This window comes from Equus asinus, chromosome 25 (genome assembly GCF_041296235.1).
Source record: "Equus asinus isolate D_3611 breed Donkey chromosome 25, EquAss-T2T_v2, whole genome shotgun sequence".
NCBI lineage: Eukaryota > Metazoa > Chordata > Mammalia > Perissodactyla > Equidae > Equus > Equus asinus.
This window is the reverse complement of record NC_091814.1, coordinates 32,985,447-33,013,243: the sequence shown is the minus strand read 5'-3', so window position 1 is coordinate 33,013,243 and position 27,797 is coordinate 32,985,447. Positions and strand designations below refer to the sequence as shown.

Sequence of the window (27,797 nt, the reverse complement as noted above, 5' to 3'; positions counted from 1 at the left end):
AGGATGCTGGCTAGGGTTTGTCATTTCTGTGCTCAGTCCAAAGACAGAGATATCATGTATAGATAAGGAGCTCCACTGCCTTCAGGATAAAACCCGAAGATGCACTTCATGATGTGGGTCTTGTCTTACCCCAGCCTCCTCTCTGAGGATCGCCCCGCCACCATCCTTGAATTCGAGGCACCAGCCGTACTGAGAAACTTGCAGTTGCTCAGACAAGATTTGTTCTCTCAACCTTCCCAGCTTGGCCATACTCTTGCCTTTGCCTGGAACTTTCCATTTACTCCCTCTCCCTTATTTACCAGAATAATTCAAGTCTAAGTTTTGGCATCTTCTCATGCAGGAGGGCTTTCTCCACTCATTTCCCTGAATGGGGTCAGTTAACGCAGACTTGGTTTCCATATATTTATGTTGTAGCTCAATAACCTCTCCTGTCTTCTAGCCCATGTTGTCCTCGTTCCTGCCTCCTGCACCTTAGCACACGTTATTTCTGTTGTCTAGAACACCTTCCCATGTGCTTCCTTCTAACTTCAGCTTTGCCCTCCAGCAGAATTCTCTGGGGGTTGTTTCTTCTGCTTATCTCTAGACTGATTATATTTTCCTAAGCACTAGGCTTCCACTCCCTGATGGCTCCCACCAAGTCAACTGTTCAATGAAGATGCTGCAGTGAAACTGAATCAGAATCCAGAGAAATTCACCACTCAGGACTTTTCTATGAGCAACAACACTATCAGCAAAAGAATAGAATCCAGTGATTTCTGATTGCTATTTTTTTGGACAGATTTATCAAGCTGTGTAAATACCTTATCATCAGCTAAAAAGACGTTGAATGTTGTTTTGTTTTGTTTTTCCTCCCAAAGTCAAGATATCCGCCACTGCTTAGCTTAATTTTTATTTTTCTCTCCACCCTCAGGGTAACCTTGACTGTCTTGCAGCCCCAGGGATTCAGGACAGGAAGTCTAGGACCCTCAGCCTATCCAAGGTGTCATGGCACACGCTCAAAGCTTGGCTGTTCGTAGGCCTGGTGTAGGCTGTGTTTCCTCCCCCTGACACTTGGCCAGCCCCCCTTAGCCATGTCTCTTCGTGAAAAATAATAACCTTGCTAATTTCAAGGCCTAAAATTACCTTTTTCTCCATACACTATTTGTTAGTCTTTCCTCTTTCAAGTGAGGAGAGAGAGGAAAAAATAAGGACTGTGATGTTTCCCTAGTTTCTGTAAAATCTGAATCTAGCCTATGATTATTTCCTCTCAACTAGGAAAAAGTTCATTTATCAACTTAGTTACTAATTTCTTCAATTAACTACTTCCCCTCTTTTATTTTTTTAATCATCGGTGCCTAATTAGCATTAAGTAATTCTTGACTAAGCCTGGTGTTTTATAATCTGTTTCATAAAGACACCACACTCTTTTCCTTAAACAGTTTAAAATAGTTGAGCTTAACCGACATTTTCGAAACAAGGCATCCACTGGTTACTCGCAGACTCATTTAGAGGCTCACAGATGGGGACGAGATAATGGTGCCTATAGGAATCATGGGAGGTTTTAAAAAATCTATTTGCTCATCATCTTCTCACCCCACTTCACCCCTGGGTATAACTAAACTGAGAAAAATGTAATTTTTAAAAACCTCTTTTGATGATTCTAATTCCCCCTGGTTGAGAATCATGATCGTGGTGGCTCCCGGTAAGTAGGGCCCATCTGAGTATTGCTGATTTCACACATGAGTTACACTGGGGAGCAGAGTAGGGAAGTTAGATGTGATGGTTCTAGGAGGCTTCTGGAAGAGTTATGTTTTGAGTTGGATCTTGAATAATAATAATATAGCAACCACTGACATGTGTTGAGCTTGTACTGCATAGAGTACTTCATGTACATCATCAGATTTAATCCTCCCCAGAATCCTACTGTAAGGCAGATGGTATTATCCCCTTGTTACAGATGAGGAAGATGGAGCTCAGAGAGATCAAGTGCTTTGCCCAAAGTCACACAGCATGTAAGTAGCAGAGCTGGTATTTAACCCTTTAGTCACTGTCACTCCAAAGCTCTGATGGCTATGGGCTGTCAGATTTAGTGGAGGGGAAGCAGCAGAGACTCATGGTGTGGGTAATGGTGAGAGAATTATCTCCCACCCGATCAAAATCTTTGTGGAAGACAGATATCTGGGCTTATAAGAAGTCCTCAAGTCAATTACAGACAGCACCATTAGGTTGGGAATTGTCTCTGTCTCTGAGAAGATGAGAAAGGCCAAGTTTTTATCACCACAATAGACGTGGTCTATTATCATCCACTTCAATTTTTATTTCTAATTCCATAATCGTGACTCATCATCATAGTCATTTATTGGAGATCAGAGAGACTTTAAGTCCCTTGCAGTGCTGTTTCTTGTGTGACTTCCTCATTTGGCAGGTTTATTTATTCAAGGAAAGGAGCAGTGGTTCTCAACGGGGGGGTGAATTTGCTCGCCACAGGACATATGGCAATGTCTGGAGACATTTTTCATTGTCACAACTGGGAGGTGCTACTGGCATCAATGGGAAGAGGCCAGAGATTCTGCTAAACATCCTACAACACACAGGACAGCTCCCAGGTGGTGGAGCAGCTGTCAGCGCCACCGTGATGCCATTTGGGCGCAGTGTAGAGCTGCGCCCCAGCCCCCTTTTCTCTGCTTGGTTTCTCTCTATGCCTGTGGGTAACTTTGTTGTGAGCCAACCCCCTCTGACCACCCTCGCTGCGCAGGCCGGCACCCTCTCCCTGTCTCCGCCTCCACCGTGGAAAATTAAGTTTGAAGAGCAAGGACGAGGGAAACTTGGGCATGAAGGGCAGGATCCACCTGGAGCTGCGAAAAGGGACCATGGCAGCTGCTCAAGAACTTGTCCTAGACAATTGCAAATCAAATGATGGGAAAATTGAGGACCTAGCTGAATTAGTGAATTTGTGAACTGAGTTCCTCAGTTTAATAAATGTAGGCTTGATTTCAGTTTCAGATTTCCTCAAACTCCCTAAATAGGGAAAGCTTGAGCTCAGTGACAATAGAATGTTTAGAAGTCTAGACGTGTTCACAGAAAAACTTCCAAATCTCACCCATCAAAGCGTAAGTGGACATAAATTGAAAGATATCAGGACCTTGGAACCTTTGAAAAAGTTGGAATATTTGAAAAGCCTGGATCTGTTTAAGTGTGAGGTTACTAAACTGAATGGCTACCGAGAATGTCTTCAAGCTCCTGTCCCAGCTGACCTGTCTGGGTGGAGAAGCCTCTGACTCATACCGAGGTGGATGCTGGGAAGAAAGAAGAAGAGGATGAGGATGGTGAGCAGGAAGAGTTTGATGTGAACGAGGATGAAGAGGCGGAAGGGGAGGAAGATGAAGAGGAAGTTAGCGGGGAACTGGAAGAATTTGGACATGCAGATGAAGATGATGAGGACGAGGATGAAGAGGGAGGAAGAAAGCAGAAAAGGTGAAAAGAGGAAGAGAGAAACAGATGCTGAAGGCGAGGATGATCAAGACCCCAAATAACCGGCAAGAAAAGAACTGTTCAGTATTGATTGGACTGCTCATTTGGATTTGTTAGCTGTTTAAAAGGGAAAGGTAGCTGTGATACAAACCCCAGGACACCTACCCACCCCAAGAGCCAAAGAATAGTTCCTGTGACATTCCGCCTTCCTCGGTTTAGTTCCTCTTGGAAATCCACCACCAAGCTTGGGGACTTCACCCCACAAAACTGTAAGCGTTGTTAGGTTTTCATGTAAGACTCTTGCTGTAGCATGGATAGCTGTGATCGACGGTCTGTGGCTACCAGTTGCACTGAGATTCTAACAGCATTTTTACTTTCTGTACAATAAAGAAGCTTTGTAAATCTTAACATTCGAAAATTAAAAACAAAAATTAAAAAAAACAGAGCTTCCCACAGCAAAGATGTAGCTGGCCCAAAAATCAGTTGTGCTGAGTCTAGAAACCCTGGTGTAAAGGTTCAGGGCATCGCCTTTGTAGCCAGACTGTCTGGGTTTGAATCCAGCTCCATACTTACTGGCTATGTGACCTTGGCCAAGTTGCTTAACCTCTCTGTGGCCCATCTGCAAATAAGGCAAATGATGCTCCCTACTGCATAGTGTTATTGAGAGATTTAAGTGAGTCAGTATATTTGAAGCATTGGAACCATATCTGGCACACAGTAGACACGTGTTTAGAGAGGCAACTGATGCAGTGGTGGAGTGGGTTGACGAGCCAGCCTGTGTGGATGTGAATCCTCCGTCTGCCACTTACCAGGTGTGTGGCTTTGGGCAGTCACTTAAACATACTTGACTCAGATTCTTTATCAGTAAAATGAAGATAATAACAGTATCTACCATTAAGATAACTCTTGTATGTAAAGTGGTTAGAACAATGACTCACATCATGAAAGCTGTATAAGTACCAGTTGTTATTATTATTGTTATTATTCACTTATTCAAGCATTAAACAAATATTTGGACATCCTGTGTCCAAAGAAGTGAAGGCACTGCCTTAAAGCTGTTAGACAGCAGAATCAGGATTAGGACCACTGACTTATGAAAGGATAGCTCTTTCCAGTATCAGTTTACAACTCTCCTCACTTCTTGGCATCCTGTGTGGCAGAAAGCGAGGGGTCTATCATTCTGGGTAATTATCGCTTTGGAGGCAATGTGGAGAGTGACACTATGACCTGCAGTGTCACTTAGCAGCTAAGTAACTCCAATGCTGCCTTGAAAACTAAGAGACTGATGGTTGTTTGGTGAGAAAAATCAACAGATGTTGGAGGTGCTAAGCTTGAGTTGTCAATAGTGGAGAAAGTGATTTTAATTTCTTTCTATTATTTTTATTGGAAGAGGTATTTCTTTCTTTTTTTTCTTTTTGCTGAGGAAGATTAGCCCTGAGCTAACATCTGTGCCAATCTTCCTCTGCTTTATATGTGGGTCGCTGCCACAGCATGGCTGGTGATTGGTGTAGGTCTACACCTGAGATCCAAACCCACGAACCTGGGCCGCCAAAGTCAAGCATGCTGAACTTAACCATTAGGCCATGGGGCTGGCCCCTGGAAGAGGTATTTCTTTATTTGAGCATCTTTTTAAAAATTATTTTATTGAGATCATATTGGCTTCTAACATTGTGTACATTTCAGGTGTACATTATCACATTTCAGTTGCTGTGTAGACTGCATTCTGTTCACCACCAATAGTCTAGTTGCCATTCATCACCATATGTATGTGCCACTTTACCCCTTTCACCCTACCCCTACTCTCTTCCCCTCTGGTAACCACTAACCTGTTCTCTTTATCCATGTGTTTGTTTATCTTCTACATATGGGTGAAGTTATACAGTATTTGTCTTTGTCTGGCTTATTTTGCTTAGCATAATACCCTCAAGGTCCATCCACGTTGTTCCACATGGCATGATTTTGTCTTTTTTATGGCTGAGTAGTATTCCATTGTGTATATACACCACATCTTCTTTATCCGTTCATCCTTTGATGGGCACTTGGGTTGCTTCCAAGTTGGCTGTGGAAGAGGTATTTCTTTAAAAGGCACTCTGTGCAATCATTGTGCTGTTCCAATTTACCTCATCATGATGATAGTAGTGCCTTCTGAAAAGTTTTTCTTTTTGTTTTCTTTTTTTTTATTTTGAGATGTAGAAGACAAATAAAGTTTGAGCTTTGTGAGAGCTTATAACTTTTGGAGTAGACATAACCGCTATTGGAAAATGAGCCCGGTTAAGGTTAACACACTTGTTTAAATGACTTTAAAAATTATGTGTTCTTTTAAATGGCTTTGTTAATTAGGTTCTCTTCAATGAGTCATATTGGAGAAATATAATCTTAGGGCTCTCATTATGAAGTGAAGCAAGACCTGGGTTTGCAGACCCGCAAGCCCGTCTACCTTCAGCCAGGCAGAACTGTAAGCAAGTGACCCTCCCTTTCCAACCAAGATCTCAGTAAGCACAAAATAAATAAAAGTAGAAAATTATTTGGAGACCTTTCCAACCTGGGTCTGACCTTTTTGATTCATTTGCAGAAGTAATTGCCTGTGGAAATTGCTCTGTTTTTATCTGTGGTGCTATTAAAACTCTGGTTGAAATAAGGTGGCACAAACTGCATTGTTAATGGGTGACCATGGAGTGGGAGCCGCTGTTTTATTCGACAGATGAGAAGTAGCTGAAAATAACCTTCTGTCTCCCCGGTAAGAATTTTGCTTGTTAAGTGACATTCACCAACGTGGCAGAGTTTCAGTGTGGTATAGGAATTCGTGCTATTCTTAGCAAGATATTAAATGAGTTTTCAGGCTTTTCTTGTTATAAAATAGGGAATGTATGAGTGTTTTATATTCTCTGATTTGGGGAGCATTTTGAGTGCCCAGGGCAGTAGCTGTCCAGCTTGAGGAGGAATGAGGGCATAGTGCTAGCAGGAAATTAGGCCTGAGAATTTGCATTTCTACCAAATGCCCAGGTGGTGTGATGCTACTGGTCCCAGAGCAAACTTTGAGAAGCCCTTGTGTGATATTGTGATTTATAATAAGAAATATATATTTGGTTTTCATCTCTGTTTCTGTCACAGTGCTCCTAAAACCCTTGGAATCTCCTGTGATAAGAGAAATAAAGGTGTCTCTTGTGATGTTAATGAGGCGACTTTTGGCACTCACCCAACATCCAACATCTGGGGCACTTTGCCAGGAGAACCAACCATGTGATTAGAGAGTTGGGACTTTCAGTCCCACTCCCCGACCCCGGGGGAGAGGAGGGTGGCTAGAGATTGAATCAGTCCCCAGTGGCCAGTGATTTAATCAATCATGCCTGTGTAATGAAGCCTCCACAAAACCCCAAAGGGACGGGATTCAGAGACCTTCCAGGTTGGTGAACCGGAATGCTTCCATGTGCCACCATGCCTGGCCCCAAACTCCATGGGGACAGAATCTCCTTTGTTTGGAGCCTCACCTTCTGTATCTCTTCATCTGGCTGTTGACTCTTGTCCCTTAATATCTTTTGTAATAAACCAGTAATCTAGTGAGTAAATGGGTTTCCTGAGTTCTGTGAGTTGCTCTAGCAAATTAATCGAACCCAAGGAAGGGGTTGTGGGAACCTCTGATTCATAGCCAGGCAGTCAGAAGCACAGGTAACAGCCTAGACTTGTGATTGGCATCTGAAGTGGAGGGCAGTCTGTGGGACTCAGCCATTAGCTTAGGGACTCAGCTATCAGAATTGAGTTGAACTGTAGGGCACCCAGCTGGTGTCAGAGAATTGGTGATGGTGTGTGGAAAAACCCCACCCACATTGTATTTGGGTCCAGAACCCATACCTTGTATAATTGAACCTGAGCAAACTCACCTTTTTGGGACAGTCTCTTCAAAAGTTAGTCAAATTCAGCATTTACTGGGCACCCACAGAATGCAAAGGAATATGCCCCTGAAATGACCCCACTGCAATTCCTGCACTCCAGAAATTCTTCTATTTAAGGAAAAGCACAAGCCTATGTATCACAGTAGGATGTACCCACTCAAAGCCAATGGCTGAGGGGACTAGAATCCAAGGCTGATTGATGGAGGGATGTTAACACTGGGGTGGTTCAAGAAAGAAAACTAAGATTTATTTTGGATCTACCCCATACCAGCCAGCATTGTGATTGGCATTTGTCGTGTTAATTCATTAAATCTTCACAGAAACCCTGAGAGGTGGAGATTAGCATCTCCTTTTTATAAAGGAGGAAACTGAGGCTCTTATGATGTAAATTAGTGGCAGGGCCCATACTTCATGGCCACGGTTCCTTCTCTTCAGAACTCAAGTTATTTTCACTATATCATTTTGCTTCCCAGCATAGCACATGACTCACCTGAGTATTCAGCTAATGTTTGTTGAATTAAGACAGCTGATGGTTGGGTTAGTGAGGGAATGTTTCTAGAAAACGATAACCTAGAGATGGTCCTTAATCATCTTATTAATTATTGTTATTATTTATTGAGCATTTATTATGCACCAGGTACTGTGATAAGCATTTTATATACATTATCCTACTTCTTAAAAAATAAACTATAAGGTAATTATTAATTCTATTATATACAATGAAATTTACAGAGGGTGAATGATTATCGTGAGGTTGGTAGTGGACCCAGGATTCCAAATTGCAGCTTTTTGTCTCCAAAGCACAGACTCGTTGCATTCTCTTATGTTGGGTTGATCTGCTAACAGGGCAATGAGTAGTTACTTCTTTTTTCCCATTGTTACCGCTCATTTCTTCCCAGACAACGAGATTTATAGCTATGGATTTCAAGTCACAGGAAATAAGATTTTAAAAGTTAGTTACCAGTTACCATGCCAATATAAACATTATCCTCTCACCCACTCCATCATTATCACATTAGAATAAGCAAAAGCAATAATAGCAGCAAAGACCAAAAATACTACATTAACAAAATTAGACATGTTGCTGTCATGTGTGCTGGAGGAAATGGAAAAAGGACTAATTCTAGTTCCCAGGCCTTCCCTGCCCCCTCTCTCTTCCCCCATGCTTACACTTAGTCTTCTGTCCTTCCTAATTCATGAATAGGTTCATTCAAAGTCATGAAATAATCAATATTTTGGCTGATGTGTCAAGTTCTTAGCATTTATGGATTTTAGAGATTCCTTTGAAGGCCTCTGTTTTTGGATGATGAGCTTGGTTTAAAACATCTCTCTCTGGACTCCAATATTTTCCTGCAATGATAAAATTTGTGTCCAATTATGCAATTCAAAGACAATAGTCCCCATTCAGGCTAGTGTTCCAGGTTACTGTCTTAACAAACTTCTCTCTCATGTGCGTGTTCTTGACAGTTGACTCCAGGGTAACTAACTGAAAGAGAAGATAACATGGAGGGTCTCTGTGTTCCACCTCAGGACTCTGGGTACTTTCTCACAGTATCTTGTTCACCCGACAACCCAGGGAAGTGAGCAGGTGTTTTTCCTTTTGTCAGACTGACAAAAACAGAGAGGGGGAAAAAAAGTAATTTACCTCTGGCCACACAGCTCTAAGTGGCTGAGCTGGAATTTGAACCCAGGAGGGTATAACTCTGAAGACTCTATCTTTTTTTCCTTATCCAATAATATTGTGGGTGCAGAAGTCACTGGGTTCACCTATTGGGATTTGCTGGACTGCTCTTAACTTAGAAAGCAGAAGATCAACTTCCAAGCTCCTTCTCTGCCTTTTTGCTCTATTTGTTGTGTCTCATTAATGTCTTGCAAGTGAAAGGGTGTCTCTGGACTGCTTGGAGCTCTCAGTGCCAATGTTGTGTCTGTTAATGACCTTCCCCTCAAACCCACCAGGGCAGCTACCTGACGTAATGAGCAGTTCACCCTAATCAGATGGCTGGCTAATGGGGAATTGAGGATCATAAGACTGGTGATTTCATTTTAAGGGAAATTCATATAACAAGAGTCTTTTTCTTTTTTTTTCCCCAAAAATAAAGAAAGTAAGTCTCATTAAAATAAGTAGAAGCATGGCATAATCTTAATGGAGATTGAATTTCAGGCACTAGCTTGTTTAAAAGCAGGGATGGAGAGGGCTTTTGCTTCCTCACTTTTTCCTGGTGGTACCTGTGAGATCTGGGGGTGGCAGTGTAGCAAGGGTGGGAGTAGAGTTGAAGGACAGAGAGGGAGAGGGAGGAAGAGAGAGAGAGAATGTTATAGTCTACATTCAGAAAATGGGCTTTTTATAGATAAGCAACTCTTTCCTTTTGATCTACTCTACTCTAAAAAAAGAAATTGGTGAGTAATCCAATGAGCCTTGACCACGAAGAACAAATCAAAACCAACGTTTATGCCTGTAGGGTTTGACAACATATTCTGAAATAAAACATGAGTTGAAATAGAAGATAGACAGTCATAGTATCATGCTTCTCAAAGTTCTCAGCAGAAACAGCATCACCTGGGAACTTGGTAGAAATGTAAATTCTCTAGGGCTCATCCAAGACCTACTGAATCAGAACTGGAGATGAGGTCCAAAAACTGTTTTAAATGCCCCCCAGGTGATTCTGATACCCACTGAAGGTTGAGATGGATGACTTAGTGAGTGTGTGGCCTTGGAGTCAGCGAGACCTTGGATTCTGGCCTTTCTGCCTACTGTTTCTCTGATATTGGACTTCAGTTTCCTTATCTGCTAAATATTGGTAATACCCACCTTGAAGTAGTGTTGTGATTTATTACTACATTGCTCTGCGCTCTTGGCTTTGAAGATTTGGAAACTATTTTTCACTTCCAAAAGGGTCACGTTGGGCCAAAACCAGCCATTCCTAACTGCCTTTGCAAACTCTTAATATTGCTGTTGTTAAACACGGCTGACTGAACATACGTTTACATCTAATCACTCCTGAAACCCCACTAAACCAACAACAAAGGAAAGGTTTTTTTAGGGCACAAATCCATAAGGACAAAGAGGATGAGAGGAGAGTAACAAAAATTTGAAAGCTGGAAAACAATGATTGACTTGGCCAACTCAAGAAAGCTGAACCCTGAGGTGACGGGGGAAATCTAAAAAATAATTTGATTTACAGCAGAACCCCCAAAAGACTGAGGCATTAGTGGCAATAAGTGCCTTTAGGACTGAAAGTGAAGGGGAGCTAAGGAAAGGAGGGCTGCTTGAAAATTTGTCTAAGAAGCATTTAGCCCCCCAGATGTCCTTCTTCTTTGATGAAGCTGGGTCAATTCCCCTCCTCCACCCACTCAGAAGCCTGGTTTGTTCTCAAGAGAGAGTCACCGTGGGGGACACCATGCACAATGGAAGGCAGAGGTACCATATGAAAACAGGATTAGGGGGAGAGTTTGTACGTGGAATGTTGAGACCTTCAACCTCCCTACTTAATTGCTGAATGCTGCTAACATTTTCCAGACAGCAGATTGAGAGGGTTTTCTCGGGGGACTCTGAGAAGTCCAAAGGGACACTCCTAAAGTTGATGACACCATGAGTTCTTCAACACAAACCCCAGCCAGGTCCCCCTATAGTGAATTCTCACAGTTAACAGTCTCCATTCGTACATACAAAGCTTTTAATCAGTTTTCTAGGGCCCCACTTTTTTTTTTTTTTTTTTTTTTGTGTAGCCAGGATTCCAACCCATAGTCTGGCTTCCTTTTCTGTGTGTGTGTGAGGAAGATTGGCCCTGAGCTAACATCTGTTACCAATCTTCCTTTTTTTTTCTGTCCAAAGCCCCAGTTGTACATCATTAGTGGTAGGTCATTCTAGTTCTTCTACGTGGGATGCCACCACAGCATGGCTTGATGAGCAGTGTGTAGGTCCACACTCAGGATCTGAACCAGCAAACCCCAGGCCACCAAAGTGGAGTGTGCAAACTTAGCCACTCAGCCACAGGGCCGGCCCTTAGGGCCCCACTCTTAAATATGAGCAGATATCTAAGGATTACCACATATTTCTAATATGAAAGGCAGACAAATATAAATAAATTAGGAAACAAAGACCAAGCAGGGAGAAGAAAACTTAAAAATATATCTATCATTGATATCCTAAGAAAATAAGAGAAGATACTACGTTAATGAAACAGAGCAGAGTGCTATTAAAAAGAAACAATTAGAGGACAAAAAAAAAAAAAACTCATGGGAATCAGAGATATGAGAGTAAATGAAAATTAAATAAAGGGATAGAAGATAAAAGTTGAAGAAATCTCCCATAAAGTGATAGAAAACAGGAGAGAAAATAAGAAAATTAGATTAATCCATGAGTCCAACACCTAAATAGGAGATTTTGGAAAAGAGAATAGAAAATGAAAGAAAAGAAACCATCAAAGAAATAACCCAATAACTGTGTGAGGTGATGTATGTTAACTAAACTTATTGTGGTAATCATTTCTCAATAGATACATATGTCAAGTCATCATGTTATACACCTTAAACTAATACAAGGTTATATGTCAATTATATTGCAATAAAACTAGAACAAAAAAATGGACCAAGAGAATCTTTTATCAACATGCCTTTGAAAACCTACCTCCATTTTGAATTATTTTGTTTTCCCCTGATTTATCTCTTTCAGTTATTCCCTCTATGTATTCATTCAGCCCATGCTTTTTTAGTCTTGTCTTTTCTGCATTTGGCATAAAAAGGGGGAAAAAAGATGTCAGAGAGTCAGTGTGGCTCTACCCATGTCAATTCATCTTCCATGACCAGCTGTCCCCATCATTGCCAAATGAAGTTGTCAGATGATGAGAAGGGCTGGCAAAAGAATAATGGCATGTTGCTAGGGACTAAGAATACAGGAATGAGCATAGGTTTGAGGGTAGAGTGTTCTTTAAATTCTGTTTTAATATATTATCAGGAATTCTGCATAGAACAAAGTCAGTTTGGATAGACTTATAAATGACAACAGAAGACAATGATTTTTTAATTATTGCACAATGGAAAAAGATTCATATTAACTCTTTCTTTATCTCTAAGCTTTGATACACTTGCAAAAGTGGCAACTTATTATTATTTTTACATCCTTCTTGAGTTTATGAGTAAATTATGTTCTGCAAAATTGTTTATTAGAACTTGTGCCTTTTCCAATAGAAGTAATTTTATGAATAGTGACCAACTTCCTAGAGAAGCCCACAAGTCCGTTTGACCCACTGATTAGTAAAAGTCTGCTGTTGAGGTTCTAATAGCTCTGCAGAAGCTGGTCACCCAGAATGCCAGAGATGCCCTGCTCACCCAGGGTCAGGCTCTCCTCCTCTTCACTTCCCTTCAGTAGCAGGCAGATTAGGTGCCCCTCCAGCTTCTGGTACCTAGAGTAGATGTCCCAAAGAGACAGAGATGGGAGAAGGGAGAGGAGTGTGGCTGATGGCTCTAGAGACTGGTGTGCTAAGGAGAATGGGGAGCTGGGGAGCGGGTTAAATGTAGCAGAGAATAGCCAAGGGCTTAGGATGTGTGACCTGCTAAGCTTCTTATTTCCAACTCACTCCTTGACCATTTCTTTTCTGTCCCACCAAAGGTCCTAAGGGTTGAGCTATCTACTTCCTTTTCCATTGCCCTTAGTTTGTAAATTCTGACTAGGATTTCCCCCCATCTTGGGTTCATAGAACAGTCTCTCAATTTCCCTTTGCCCTTGGCTTTTGAGAAAGTGTGAGGGATTTTATTTCAAGCGAAACTAGAAAGCTGACTAGGTACGAAAAGTGTCTATTATATTTATTCTTGCCTCACCCCATCCCACGACTATTATCACCACCCTGCTCATCTGCTCTTTCTCTCCTCTCCTTTTCCTTATCCTTTGATCTGCTGGAGGTAAGTTTGAAAAAAAAATGAAAGAAAGAAAAGAAAAAGAATTAACCAGAGAAAATTTCCATGAAATGAAGGGCATACATTTCTGGATTGAAAGGGCTTATTGAAAGCCTAGCACAATGGATGAAAACTGAGCATACTTAATTATGAATTTTCAGAGCATCGTGGAAAAAGTTTCTAGAGAGAAAAAACTGGTTCAATATGAAGGATGAGGGATCTGAATGCTTTTGACTTCTCAACATCAAGAGAAGAAAATGGAGAAATATTTCTAAAATTCTGAGAAAAATCATTTCTACTCTATACTCTTACAGCCAGCTAAGCTATTGAGTATAAAAGTGAGCATTTTAGATCTCAAAAATTTTGCTCCCATGTATCTTTTCTCAGAAAGCTATTAGAAATGTCTTCTACTGACAAAAAGGAGGAAACCAGAAATTGTAGGAAAGATGATGGTGTAGGAGGACTCTCATCTCCTCCCATGGACATAACAAATTTACAGCTACCCTTGAAACAGTTACCCCTGAGAGAGAACTGGAAACTGGATAAAAAAAATCTCCACAACAAGGAACAGTGCTGTCTGAGGTGGAAGAAGCAGAAAGTCCTTTCCAGAGAGGAAAAAGCCACATTCTAGGCATGGCGCTTCACAGCAGGGAGCAATCTTAAGCCACATAGGGGAGCAGCCCTATCTTCCAACACCTGAAACAATTGTGTACTGCCACACCTGGGGCTGGCCCCACGCAGCTGCACTACTGGGAGAGCTAACAACATCCTTGCAGGCCAGAGACGTACAGCAACTGTAAGCCCCTGAGCCTGGCAACCAGCTATGCTGGGGGCCTATTCACTTAACAGAAAAACTTCAGCAGGAATAGGCTGTTAGACCTTGCAGCCAACTGTGTTGGGGCTCCCCATGCCCGATATAGTGACTGAAGGAACCATATAGCAACTACACATAGCTGAGCATTACAATGAACCAGCCAGGGGAACAGCCTAGTCTCCCTGGGCACCTGCAGCAAGAGCAAACCTGCCACAACAGAAGGATACACGTAGCCCACACAGGGCCACACAGGGGACACTCCTGGAACATTTGGAGCTAGTGAAGAGGGAGAAGCATGCTGTTGAGCCTCATAAGGCATCTCTTACATAAGATCACTTCTCAAAGATTGGGAGATGAGGCTGACCTACCTCATACATAGATATAAGCACAGAGAAAGAGGCAAAATGAGGAGGCAAAGGAATATGTTCCAAACAAGGGAACAGGACAAATCCTCAGAAAAAGAACTAAGCAAAACAGATATAAATAATCTATCTGATAAAGAGTACAAACTAATAGTCATAAGGATGGTCACTGATCTTGGGAGAAGAATGGATGAATACAGTTAAAACTTTAACAAAGAATTGAAAAATATAAAAAAAGAACCAATCAGAACTGAAGAATACAATAACGGAAATGAAAAATTCACTAGAGGGACTCAATAGCAGAGTAGATGATGCAGAAGAACAGATCAGTGAGCTGGACAAAAAACTAGAGGAAATCACCCAAGCTGAACAGAAAAAATAATCAAAAAGAATGAGCAAAATCTAAGGGACCTTTGAAAGAACATCAAGCACACTAGCATCTGTATTATAGGTGTCCCAGAAGGAAAAGAGAGAGACAAAGGGGCAGAGAATCTATTTGAAGAAATAATAGCTAAAAACTTTCCTAACCTAAGGAAGGAAACAGACATCCAGGTACAGGAAGCACAGAGAGCACCAAACAAGATGAACCGAAAGAGGCTCACACCAAGACATATTATAATTAAAATGTCAAGAATTAAAGATAAAGAGAGAATCCAAAAAGTTGCAAGAGAAAGGCAACAAGTTACATACAATGGAAAGCCCAGAAGGCTATTGGCGGACTCCTCAGCAGAAGTCTAGAGGGCAGTGGCATGGTATATTTAAAGTGCTGAAAGGAAAAAAACTACAGCCAAGAATGCTCTAATTGGCAAGGTAATCATCAGAATGGAAGGAGAGATAAAGAGTTCCCCAGACAAGCAAAAACTAAAGGAGTTTATCACCAAGAAACCAACCTTACAAGAAATGCTAAAGGGACTTATTTAAGTGGAAAAGAAAACGCAAATAAGAATAAGAAAATTATCAAAAAAACAAAACAATAAAATCACTGGTAAAGGCAAATATAAAGTAAAGGTAGCAGAGCAACCATCTATAAAGGTCAAAAGACAAAAGTGCTAAAATTATCTATTTCCATGATAAGAGGGTTATGAGCACACACTAAAAAGAGGTTAAGTATGATATCAAAACCAGAAAATGTGGGAGAAGAGGAGTAAAAGAGTAGAGCTTTTAGCAAAAAGTCAAACTTAAGAGAGCATCAATTTAATATAGATTGCTATATATGTAGGTTATTATGTATGAACCTCACGGTAATAAAAAATGAGAAATCCATAATAAATATACAAAAAATTAAGAGAAAGGAAGCCAAACATAATATTAAAGAAAGCCATTAAACCACAAGGGAAGAGAGCAAGAGAAGAAGAAAGGAACAGAGAAGAACCACTAAAACACCCAGAAAAAAAGTAACAAAATGGCAATAAGTACATACTTATCAATAGCTACTTTAAATGTCAATGACTAAATGATCCAATCAAAAGACATAAGGTGTCTGTTTGGATAAAAAAACAAGACCCATATATATGTTGCATACAAAAGACATGCTTCAGACCTAAAGACATACAAACTGAAAGTGAAGGGATGGAAAAAGCTACTCCATGAAAATGGCAATGAAAAAAAAGTTGGAGTAGCAATACTTAGGCAAAATAGACTTTAAAACAAAAACTATAACAAGAGACAAAGAAGGACACTATGTAACGATCAAGGGAACAATCCGACAAGAGGATATAACACTTGTAAATATTTGTGCACCCAACATAAGAGCACCTAAATATATAAAGCAATTAACAGACATAAAAGGAGACATAGACAGAACACAGTAATAGTAGGAGACTTTAGCACTCCACTTACACTAATGGATGGATCATCCAAACAGAAGATCAATAAGGAATCATTGGCCTTAAATGACACATCAAACCAGATGGGCTTAGTAGATATATACAGAACATTCCATTGAAAAACCACAGAATACACATTTTTTTCAAATACACATGGAACATCCTCCAGGATAGACCACATATTAGGCCACAAAACATGTCTCAATAAATTTAAGAAGATTGAAATAATACCAAGCATCTTTCCTGACCACTATGGTATGAAACTAGAAATCTACTACAGGAAGAAAATTGGAAAAGCCACAAATATGTAGAGATTAAACAAAATGTTACTAAACAACTATTGGGTCAATGGAGAAATCAAAGAGAAACAAAAAAAAAATACCTGGAGACAAATGAAAATGAAAATATGACATGCCAAAATTTATGAGATGCAGCAAAAGCAGTTCTAAGATGGAAGTTTATAGCAATACAGTCTTACCTCAACAGACAAGAAAAACTCAAATAAACAACCTAACAGTGCACCTAAAGGAACTGGAAAAATAATAACAAACAATGCCCAAAATCAATAGAAGGAAGGAACTTATAAAAATCAGAGTAGAAGTGAATGAAATAGAGACTAAAAACAATAGAAAAAAGTGAATGGAAGTAAGAGCTTGTTCTTTGAAAAGATAAACAAAATTGACAAACATTTAGCTAAACTCACCAAGAAAAAAAGAGAGAAGGCTCAAATAGGATCAGAAATGAAAGAGGAGAAATTACAATGGACATCTCAGAAATAAAAAGATTATAAGAGAATACTATGAAAAGCTATACACAAACAAATTGGGTAATCTAGAAGAAATGGATGAATTCTTAGAATCATACAACCTTCCAAAATTGAGTCAAGAAGAAATAGAGAATTGGAATGAACCAATCACCAGTAAGGAGATTGAAAGAGTAATAAAAAGCCTCCCCCAAAATAAAAGTCCAGGACCAGACAGCTTCCCTGCAAATTCTACCAAACATTCAAAGAAGACTTAATACCTATCCTTCTTAAACTCTTCCAAAAAATTGAAGAGGAGGGGAAGCTTCCTAACTCATTCTATGAAGCCAACATTACTCTGATACCAAAACCAGACAAGAACAACACAAAAAAAGAAAATTATAGGCCAGTATAACTGATGAACATCAATGTAAAAATCCTCAACAAAATACTAGCAAATGGAATACAATAATACATTAAAAAGATCATACACCATGATCAAGTGAGATTTATTCCAGGGATGCAGGGAGGTTCAACATGCACAAATCAATCAACATGAGACATCACATTAACAAAATGAAGAATAAAAATCACAGGATCATCTCAATAGATGCAGAGAAAGCATTTGACAAGATACAGCATCCATTTATGATAAAACTCTGAATAAAATGGGTACAGAAGGAAAATACCTCAACATAATAAAAGCCATATATGACAAACCCACAACCAATATCATCCTCAGTGGAGAAAAACTGAAAGCTATCTGTCTAAGAACAGGAACCAGACAAGGATGCCCACTTTTGCCACTCTTATTTAACATAGTATTGGAATTCCTAGCCAGAGCAATCAGGCAAGAAAAAGAGATAAAAAGGATGCAAATTGGAAAGGAAGAAGTGAAACTGTCACTATTTGCAGATGACATGATTTTATATATAGAAAACCCTAAAGAATCCACCAAAAAAACTTTTAGAAATAATAAGTGAATACAGTCAAGTTGCAGGATACAAAATCAGCATACAAAAATCAGTTGCCTCTATATACTAACAATGAAGTAGCAGAAAGAGGAATTAAGACTATAATTCCATTTACAATTACAACAAAAAGAATAAAATACCTAGGAATAAATTTAACCGAAGATGTGAAAGACCTGTACACTGCAAACCATAAAACATTGTTGAAAGAAATTGAAGAAGACTCAAAAAAGTGGAAAGATATTCCATGCTCTTGGATTGGAAGAATTCACATAGTTAAAATGTCCATACTTCCTAAAGCAATCTACAGATTCAATGCAATCCCTATCAAAGTTCCAATGACATTTTTCACAGAAATAGAACAAAGAATCCTAAAACTTATATGGAACAAAAAAAGACCCGGAATAGCCAAAGGAATCCTGAGGAAAAAAAAACAAAGCTGGAGGCATCACACTCCCTGATTTCAAAATATACTACAAAGCTATAGTAGCCAAAACAGCATGGTACTGGCACAAAAACAGACACACAGATCATGGAACAGAATCAAGAGCCCAGAAATAAACCCACACATCTACAGACAGCTAATTTTTGACAAAGTAGCCAAGAACATAAAATGGAGAAAGGAAAGTCTCTTTAATAAATGGTGTTGGGAAAACTGGACAGCCATATGCAAAAGAATGAAAGTAGACCATTATCTTACACCACACACAAAAATTAACTAAAATGGTTTAAAGACTTGAATGTAAGTCCTGAAACCATGAAACTTCTAGAGGAAAACATAGGCAGTATGCTCTTCATCATCAGTCTTAGCAGCATATTTTCAAATACCGTGTCTCACTTGGCAAGGGAAACAATAGAAAAAATAAACAAATGGGAATACATCAAACTAAAAAACTTCTGCACAGCAAAGGAACCATCAACAAAATGAAGACAACATAACAATTGGGAGAAAATATTTGCAAACCATATATCTGATAAGAGGTTAGTATCCAAAATATATGATGAACTCATACATCTCAACAACAAAAAAACAAACAATTAAAAAATGGGCAAAAGATCTGAACAGACGTTTTTCCAAAGAAGATATACAGATGGCCAACAGACACATGAAAAGATGTTCAGCATCACTAATTATTAGGTAAATGCAAATCAAAACTACAATGAGATATCACCTCACACCTGTCAGAATGGCTATAATTAAGAAGACAAGAAATAACAAGTGTTGGAGAGGATATGGAGAAAAGGGAACTCTCACACACTGTCAGTGGGAATTCAAACTGGTACAGCCACTGTGGAAAAGAGTATGGAGATTCCTCAAAAAATTAAGAATAGAACTACCATGTGATCCACGTATTCCACTGCTGGGTATTTATCCAAAGAACATGAAAACTCGAATGTGTAAAGACATATGCACCCCTATGTTCATTGTGGCATTATTCATAATATCCAAGACCTGGAAAGAACCCAAGTTCCCATCAAGTGGCGAATGGATAAATAAGATGTGGTCTGTATACACAATGGAATACTACTCAGCCATAAAAAAGATGAAATCTTGCCATTTGTGATAACATAGATGGACCTTGAGGGTATTATGCTAAGTGAAATAAGTCAGAGGGAGAAAGTCAAATACCATATGATCTCACTCATAAATATAAGACAAAAACAATAACGACAAACAAACACATAGAGACAGAGATTAGGCTAGAGATGACAGAGGGGAAGAGGGGAGAAAGGAAGGCAAAAGGAGTAACGGGGCACATGTATATGATGATGGATGGTAATCAGTCTTTGGGTGGTGACCATGATGTAATCTACACAGAAATTGAAATATAATGATGTACACCTGAACTTTATATATGGTAGAAACCAGTGTTACCTCAATAAAAAAAAAACTTTGGGATCATAAAAAAGAAAAAATAAAAGGAGTAAATCAAGAGGGCAGACAACGTGAGGTGCAGAAATTGGGAGATCTAACCTGAATAAGTGAAGTGGCTTCTCAAGATGATGGAGCAGAGACCTCCACATGGCTGGTGATGGAACAGTTCAAAGCCAGTAGAGATTTCTTTATGAAAATGAAATGGATAGTCTAACTGATGTGCTTAATATATTAAGAATAAACTTATTTATCTGTGGGAGAGGTTGGAGTCAAATTAGTGATAAGTAAACTAAACCAATGGAAAGTTGAAGACCTAATATTATTAGCTACAGGGAAAAGAAAACATTGCAGAAAAGGAAAAGTAACTATAGATACTACATGGCTTAGCTGTGGATAGCATTCACCTAGTTATAATAATATAATGCAGATAATTATGTAACCAAATGATTGCATGACTATATTGGGAGAGTGGAGCAGTGGGAAAAGGTGTGAGAGATGAGTGTGACATTGGAGGTGAGGAGAGAAAAGAGCTAAATTCTCAGAGGTCGAGGGATAATGCCGGTAATTGAAATATCAAGGCATAACGATTTGAGCATGACATTCAAATATGGAGATTAGTAGCAAAGCAATCAGCTAGTACAATTGAAAGTGGGTGCTTCTAAGAACAGGAAATTGGGTGAAAAGAAAGAAGGCTTAGGGACAAAGGACTTTTTAAATGTCTTGGCATTTAACTCTTTAAACTGTGTATATGTACAATGTATACAGAAATAAACACTACATTTTTAAAAGAGAAACAGAACCAAAAAGTTTTGCCACTCATCCCCTAAATTCCATATGGCAATTTCTAATTAAGGGCCAGGGAATACATCTTGTTTTTCTTTGGGTGGGACCCAGAGCTCTTTCAATATTAACTGTAAACCACTCAGATAAGGAAAGAAACCTCCTCTTATCCAAATCATCATTTTGCCTTTCGCTTGGGAGAGGCCTCCTGACTTCTTTCCCAAAATGAAGGGACACCACTAATCCACATTTAGAGTCATCCAGAGCATCCTCGGCACTGTGAGGTCCAGTCATGGAAGTGACATTGCAGTCTCCCTCTCTTCCTCCCCACGTCACACTCAAATATCTATTCAAGTGATAGCTGGACTTAGATATCTTCTCCCTCAGTGAGGTTGTGTGTATTTTAGGACATATGCTTTATATATAGGTATCAACAAAGAAAATGTGTACATAAAAACATATAACTCAACCATGTAAAACTAAAGAAGGGGCACTGAGAGCAGGATTATCCATTTTTAATAATAATAATATTTCATAATAGTGATAATAATTGAATAAGGCTCTCCTGAGGACCCTTAATCTTCCAGAATACCTCAGAAGCAGGTGGGACAGGAGCAGCCCTGGACCATAAATGACAGGCACTGCATCACTGCCTTAGCTGTCTGATCAGCACACCAGTGTCTCAGACCTGTGCCTGGTTCCCAGGTCATGGACAAGAGAGCCATTCTTACTGTATTGATTTGGTGTTACTATTTCCTTTTTTGTTTTGTTCTGTTTTGTTTTGGTGGGAAGATTGGCCCTGAACTAACATCTGTGCTAATCCTCCTCTATTTTGTATGTGGGACACTGCCACAGCATGGCTTGATGAGTGGTGTGTACGTCTGTGCCAGGGATTTGAACCAGCCATCCCAAGGCTGCTGAAGTGGAGTGCACGAACTTAACCACTATGACACCAGGCCAGCCCCCAGTGGTACTATTTCTTTAAGCTCAAGATTAAATTAATTTTCTGACAGCCTTCTGAGAAAGGCACCTCTACTCTTCACGTATGACCTCTGGTTCGCTGTGGACCAGAAAACAGAGCTGAGGCAGGACTGCTATGCAGGCTTGTTGAGTTAGGGTCAGACTCACTGGGAACTGGGCAGCCAGCCCAGACTCTGGGAGGTTGGTTCTGAGCATGTTCAGTGACTTTGCTGGGATGGAGGAAGTAGGAGCTTAGACCCTGTGATATATGAGGTTATTTATGAGCTTAGAAGAGCTGGTGTCTGCAATATTCAGGCTTTTAACTACTTCTGCTTTTCATCTGACTGCTCTGTTCAGATTGACAGCACTCCCTGGTACATCTCTGGAGGCGGCAGCAAGCGCTCCCATCCTCATTCACAATTCTCTTCAGGTGGATTTGTGTCCTCAGTTTTTCAGGCAGACATGTCCAGCACTAGCACTGCTGGACAGATTCAGCTGAAGATTTCCTTCCCTTACTTCTAGATCCATGCCTTTCTCTCTTATTTTTTCCCCTCCCTTATAGTCTGTCACCTAACCCTGAGTAAGATTATTAGAAAGAAATTATTGTGGCATGTCTATACAATGGGATAGTATTCATCAATAAAAAAGAATGACCTATTGATACACACAAGAATTCATCTCAAGGCGTCTTGCTAAGTGGAAAAAGCCAATCTCAAAAGGTCACATACTGTATGATTCCATTTATATAATGTTCTTGAAATGACATAATTATAAAAAAAGGAGAAGAGATTAGTGGTCGCTAGGGGGAATGTGAGTAGAAAGGAGTAGTGCAGGGTAATCTCTGTGATAATGGACCAGTTCTGTATTTTGAATGTGGTGCTGGTTACACGAATCTACACGTGTGACAAAATGACACAGAATTACACACATCCTTGAAGCAGTGTAAATCTTCTGGTTTTGATAGTGTGCTCTGGTTATGCAACATGAAACCACTGGGCGGAAACTGGGGGAAAGGTACATACATGGACTCTCTCTCTACTATCTTTACAGCTCCTTGTGACTTATGGTTAATTCGAAATAAAACATTTTTTTTCTTAAAAAGAAGAATGCACTATTTTTACATTTAATAACATTGTTGGATCTCAGAGTAATTATGCTGAGTGAAAGAAGCCAGTCAAAAAGAGTACAAAAGAGAAATATGGATAAATTGGACTACATCAAAACTAAAATCTTTCAGGTTGCAAATGATACCACACAGAGAGTGAAAAGATGGGGCCGGCGTGGTGGTGTAGTGGTTAAGTTCCCACGCTGCGGTTCTGTGGCCTGGGGTTTGCAGGTTCGGATCCCAAGCGTGGACCTAGCACAGCTCATCAGGCCATGCTGTGGCAGCATCCCACATAAAATAGAGGAAGATTGGCACAGATGTTAGCTCAGCGACAATCCTCCTCAAACAAAAAGAGGGAGATTGGCCACAGATATTAGCTCAGGGCCAATCTTCCTCACACACACAAAAAAAGAAACTGAAAAGACAACCCATAAAATGTGAGAAAGTATTTGCAAATCATATAACTGATAAAAGATTTGTATCCAGAACATATAAAGAATACATAATTCAATAATAAAAGGGCAAACAACCCAACTGAAAAATGGGCAAAATATTTGAGTGGACATTTCTCCAAAGAAGATACCTGACTGGCCAATAAGCACATGAAAAGATGCTCCACATCATTAGCCATCAGGGAAATACAAATCAAAACCACAATGAGGTAGCAGTTCACACTCTCTAGGATGGCGCTAATCAACAAGACAGATAGAAATAAGTACTGATAAGCATATGGAGACCTTTGGAGCCCAATACATCATTGATGGAAATGCAAAATGGTGCAGTGACTGTGGAAAACAGTTTGGCCGTTCCTCAAATGTTAAACATAGTCATCATATGACCCAGTAGCTCCACTCCTAGGTATATATCCAAGAGAATTGAAAACATGTTCTTACAAAAACTTGTTCATGAGTGTTCATAACAGCATTATTCATAATAGCCAAAAACTGAAAATGACTCAAAGGCCCACAAACTGATGACTGGATAAATGAAATGTGGCATATCCATACGATGGTATATTCTTCAACAATAAAAAGGAATGAAGTGTTGATACATGCTACACCGTGGACGAACCTTGAAAACATTGTGCTAAATGAAAGAAGCCCACATATTGTATGATTTAACTTATGTGGAATGTCCAGGATAGGCACATCTATAGAGACAAGAAGTAGATTAATGGCTGCCCAGGGCTGGGGGATGCAGAGGGTAGGGGAGAAGGGCAATGACGGATAATGGGTACGGGGTTTCTCTTGGGGGGCATGAAAACATTCTAAACTTAGATTGTAGTGATGGTTGCACAGCTCTATAAATATGCTAAAAGCCATTAAATTGTATACTTTAAATGGATGTATTTTGTGGTATATGAATTATATCTTAATAAAGATGTTTAAAAAGTGAGTATACTGTATGATTCCATTGATATAAAATTCTTGAAAATGCAAGCTAACCTTTGGTGATAGAAAACATCAGCAGTTGCTTGGGGAGTGGAAGATGGGGAGCGGGGAGGGGTGGGAAGAAGGGATTATCAAAGGACATGAGTAAACTTTTGGGAGTGATGAGATGTTCACTATCTTGACTGTGGTGGTGATTTTATGGGTGTTTACATATGTCAAAACTTATCAAAATTGTATACTTTAAACATATGCAGTTTATTATATATCAATAATAATCCAAATTTTTTAAAAAGTTTTTTCAAAAAGCTAGAGCAAAAAAATGTGAAATTTACTAATTTCGCAAATATTTGTTGAGTACTGGTATAGTGTTAGATACTGGGGTTACAAGGAAAAGAGGGAAAAGGAAGAGATGGGTCCAGCTGTAGGCCATTCAAACCCTGTTAGGGTGCAGGCAAAGAAAGAGGCATATGCTTGTAAACTGGTACATATAACATGAGCTCTGTAGAAATATGCCTGGGGAGTCCTGGTCACTCTCATGGGGACAGATGGAGGGGAAGAGTGTTGGGATGGTTTCCAGGAAGTGGTGGCACTTGAGCTCAGCATTTAAGGGCAACTGGGAGCTGTGATTATGTATTCCAGCTCTGTCCTTCGGCTGCACTGTTAGCTGCATGAGGGCCAGGACTGAGTTTTCATTCACCATCCTTCCTCAGCAGGTAGGGGAGTGCTTGGCACATAGCAAGGCTTGATGATGATCACTTGCTGACAGGTTTGGATTTGGGCTGGTATGAAACACATAGGAACATGTTTGACTGGTGGCCTCAGGCATGGTGCAAACTTTTTGCGACAAGAAGTATAAAGTGAAGAAGTCCAACTGCCCCCACCCCTCTCCCTCCACTGCCATCTGTCTCCTAGCTCTGGCCCCAGCCCTGTCAGCTCCCATCTACCCCAGCCCTGTCCTAGTGGCCTGGGGTTAAGAGGCTCTCTCTTTGGGTCCACTCCCTGAGGCTCTGGGGTCAGGTTCTCCTGAGGAGGGTCAGGACAGTCTGCACTGGAGGGGACAGCTCTGGCCATTGACCTGCTCTGGGCAAGTTGGGCATTCTTGGGTCTGGCCCAGGGACCACTCATGTGTTGTTTCTTCTCCTCCTCCTGCCTCTAGCCCTTCTGTATGCCACAATCTTCGGGAATGTGACGACCATTTTCCAACAGATGTACGCCAACACCAACAGGTACCATGAGATGCTCAACAGCGTTAGAGACTTCCTGAAGCTCTACCAGGTCCCAAAGGGGCTGAGCGAGCGAGTCATGGATTACATCGTGTCCACCTGGTCCATGTCCAGAGGCATCGACACAGAGAAGGTAAGGAGGGCGACAAGCTCAGGTAAACTGCTTGTCTCTTGGCTTTCCCAGCGAGACCTGAGGCTCTCGTAGGGCAGTGATTCTCAATCCTGGCCATCCATCAGAATTCACCTGGGTAGCTTTGGGTTCCCAGGTCCTACCTCCAGAAGTTTTGATTGCTTCCACATCAGCCTTGCTCAAGAACCAGCAATTAAGAGCCTTCATTTAAGATATTGGAAAGGCAGGTGTGTCTCCTGGAGAAGAGAGGGACTGGAAGTTGATCCGTCCAGGGCAGAATTTCCCACACTTGCATGATGATAAGACTCAGGGCCAGCCGGGGTGAGGTGATCGGTATTACTGGTCTTCCTTTCACCTCAGGGTCCAAGATGGCACAGCACTGCTACTGATCTTGTCTTTATTCACACTTCGATATTTTGTTCATCATGGATTTTTTGCATGAATTTTAATTTTTAAAAATATTGCATTAAACTATGATTTATCTTGATTACTGCGTTTTTAGCATCCCCTTCAATTTTGTGCCCAAGGCTCTTGCCTCACTCTGGGCTTGGCCCTGATAAGAATCCCATGGTGTGATCCTTAAAAACATTCCCAGGGGCTGGCCCAGTGGCACAGTGTTTAAGTTCGCACATTCCACTTCTCGGTGGCCTGGGGTTCACCGGTTCATATCCTGGGTGTGGATATGGCACTGCTTGGCACGTCATGCTGTGCTAGGCGTCCCACATAGAAAGTAGAGGAAGATGGGCATGGATGTTAGCTCAGGGCCAGTCTCCCTCAGCGAAAAGAGGAGGATTGGCAACAGTTAGCTCAGGGCTAATCTTCCTCAAAAAAAAAAAACATTCCCAGCCTCCATCCCAGATCTAAAGAATCAGGATTTGGGGGGTAGGGTATGAGGGAACTGGAAATCTGCATTTTTGGCAATGCCCGGGTGACCCTATTCATCACACAAGTCTGGGAAATACCCTTCAAGGGCTTGTGCCTTAATCATCAGTTGACTTGAGCAGAGCATGGGTCAGACACATCTCTAGGCATCAGTCTTCCCACCTGTAAAATGGAAATGGCAAGAAATCCCTATCATTCCCTAAGAGTTTCATTATTGTAGATGCATCTCGGCAAACTGAAGAAAATTTCGCGGTACTGGAAGGAATAAAGGAAAGATACAGTGGACTTCCTATTTCTATTATTCATTTATGAATTATCTCCTTTGTATATTTTCTATAAGCAAAAATGTAACATCAGATTTTAAGGGATTGCTAAGTTTTTCTCTGCTTCTCAGCCTTTTGAACCGCCCTTCTTTTATTGCTAACCTGTAAGTACTGATTCCTTTCATTGTTAGAATGAGCAAAAGAGAAAGACAACACTATGGCAGAAATACCTTATGACAAAGTCAAAGCCAAATTCAACTGGCTTTGGACCAGCTCTCCATGTTCCTAGTCTTTCTCCATTAGAATCGTCAGCTGAGAGTTGATAGTTTAAAAGGAAAACTTGAACTAAATTTAACTGATCCCAACTTAAAAGGAAGGATACTTCGGTTTTGTTGAATATCTGCCATAGTAACAACAATAACATAAAATGACACCACCCCAGCACCAGCTCCCATTCCTTGAATGTGCGCTGAGAACAAATATTTACTGCACTCCTGCACGCGCCTGGCCCTGCATTCATGCTTCATTTAGGCTCCACAACAACTCCAGAAGGGAGCTGCTATTATTTCTACGGAAGGTATGAAGTTACAGAGGCTCAATTAATGTATTAACTGTCCCTGGTCACGGAGTTAAGAATGGCAAAGTCAGGATTTGAATGCAGTTTTGTCTGAGTCCAAAGCTTGTGCTTTTCCTACTATTACTTTTTTTTTTTTTAGTACATTTAAAACATGTACTGGAGGGAAAGACAAGTCCAGATGGAGTTGCCCTCATTTCTCAGATGGGCAGGGCATGGGGCGGGCGGGACTTAGTCCTTGGCTTTGCCAACCACCTGCCCTGATTGTGCCTGTTGTTTCTGCTCTGCTTTCTCAACAAGGCGCGTAGGTTCTGTGGGTGCCTGGCAGCTGATGGAGCAGAAAGGAACTTTGATCTCCCAGCCCTGGGGCTCCTTTTCCCAGGGTCCCGGATGCCTTTGTAAATCTGGTTGTGGGAAAAAAGCCCTTCCTGCCCTCACGGCAGAGCTGGACTGGGCAGCTGCCCTGGGAGACAGCATTGTCAGCATTTGCGCTCCCTTCCCCTCCTGCCGTCTCACTTTCCTGGAGGGCTTTGGGATTAGCCCCAGGCCTTGATACGGATTGAAAAGGGAATACTGTGGCAACTCATGGCAGAGCTCAGCCTAGCCTGGGGTGGCTGTTCTTCCTGGCAGGGGCTTGTGGCCAGCAACTGCTCGGGTAAGAACCAG

General features: G+C 40.7%; 1 protein-coding gene and 1 pseudogene across 4 annotated transcripts in view; both read left to right on the top strand.

Moving 5' to 3' along the window:
* The window catches only part of KCNH1 (potassium voltage-gated channel subfamily H member 1), a 370,873-nt gene that overhangs the window by 231,378 nt on the left and 111,698 nt on the right, over window positions 1-27,797 (top strand). For all 4 annotated transcript variants that reach the window (XM_014834830.3, XM_014834829.3, XM_070497276.1 and 1 more), the window contains exon 8: window positions 25,216-25,415. In XM_014834830.3, the coding sequence (XP_014690316.1) occupies window positions 25,216-25,415 (200 nt within the window). The remainder of the gene's footprint in view (window positions 1-25,215; window positions 25,416-27,797) is intronic.
* Window positions 100-23,848, top strand: LOC106827114 (acidic leucine-rich nuclear phosphoprotein 32 family member B pseudogene; annotated as a pseudogene).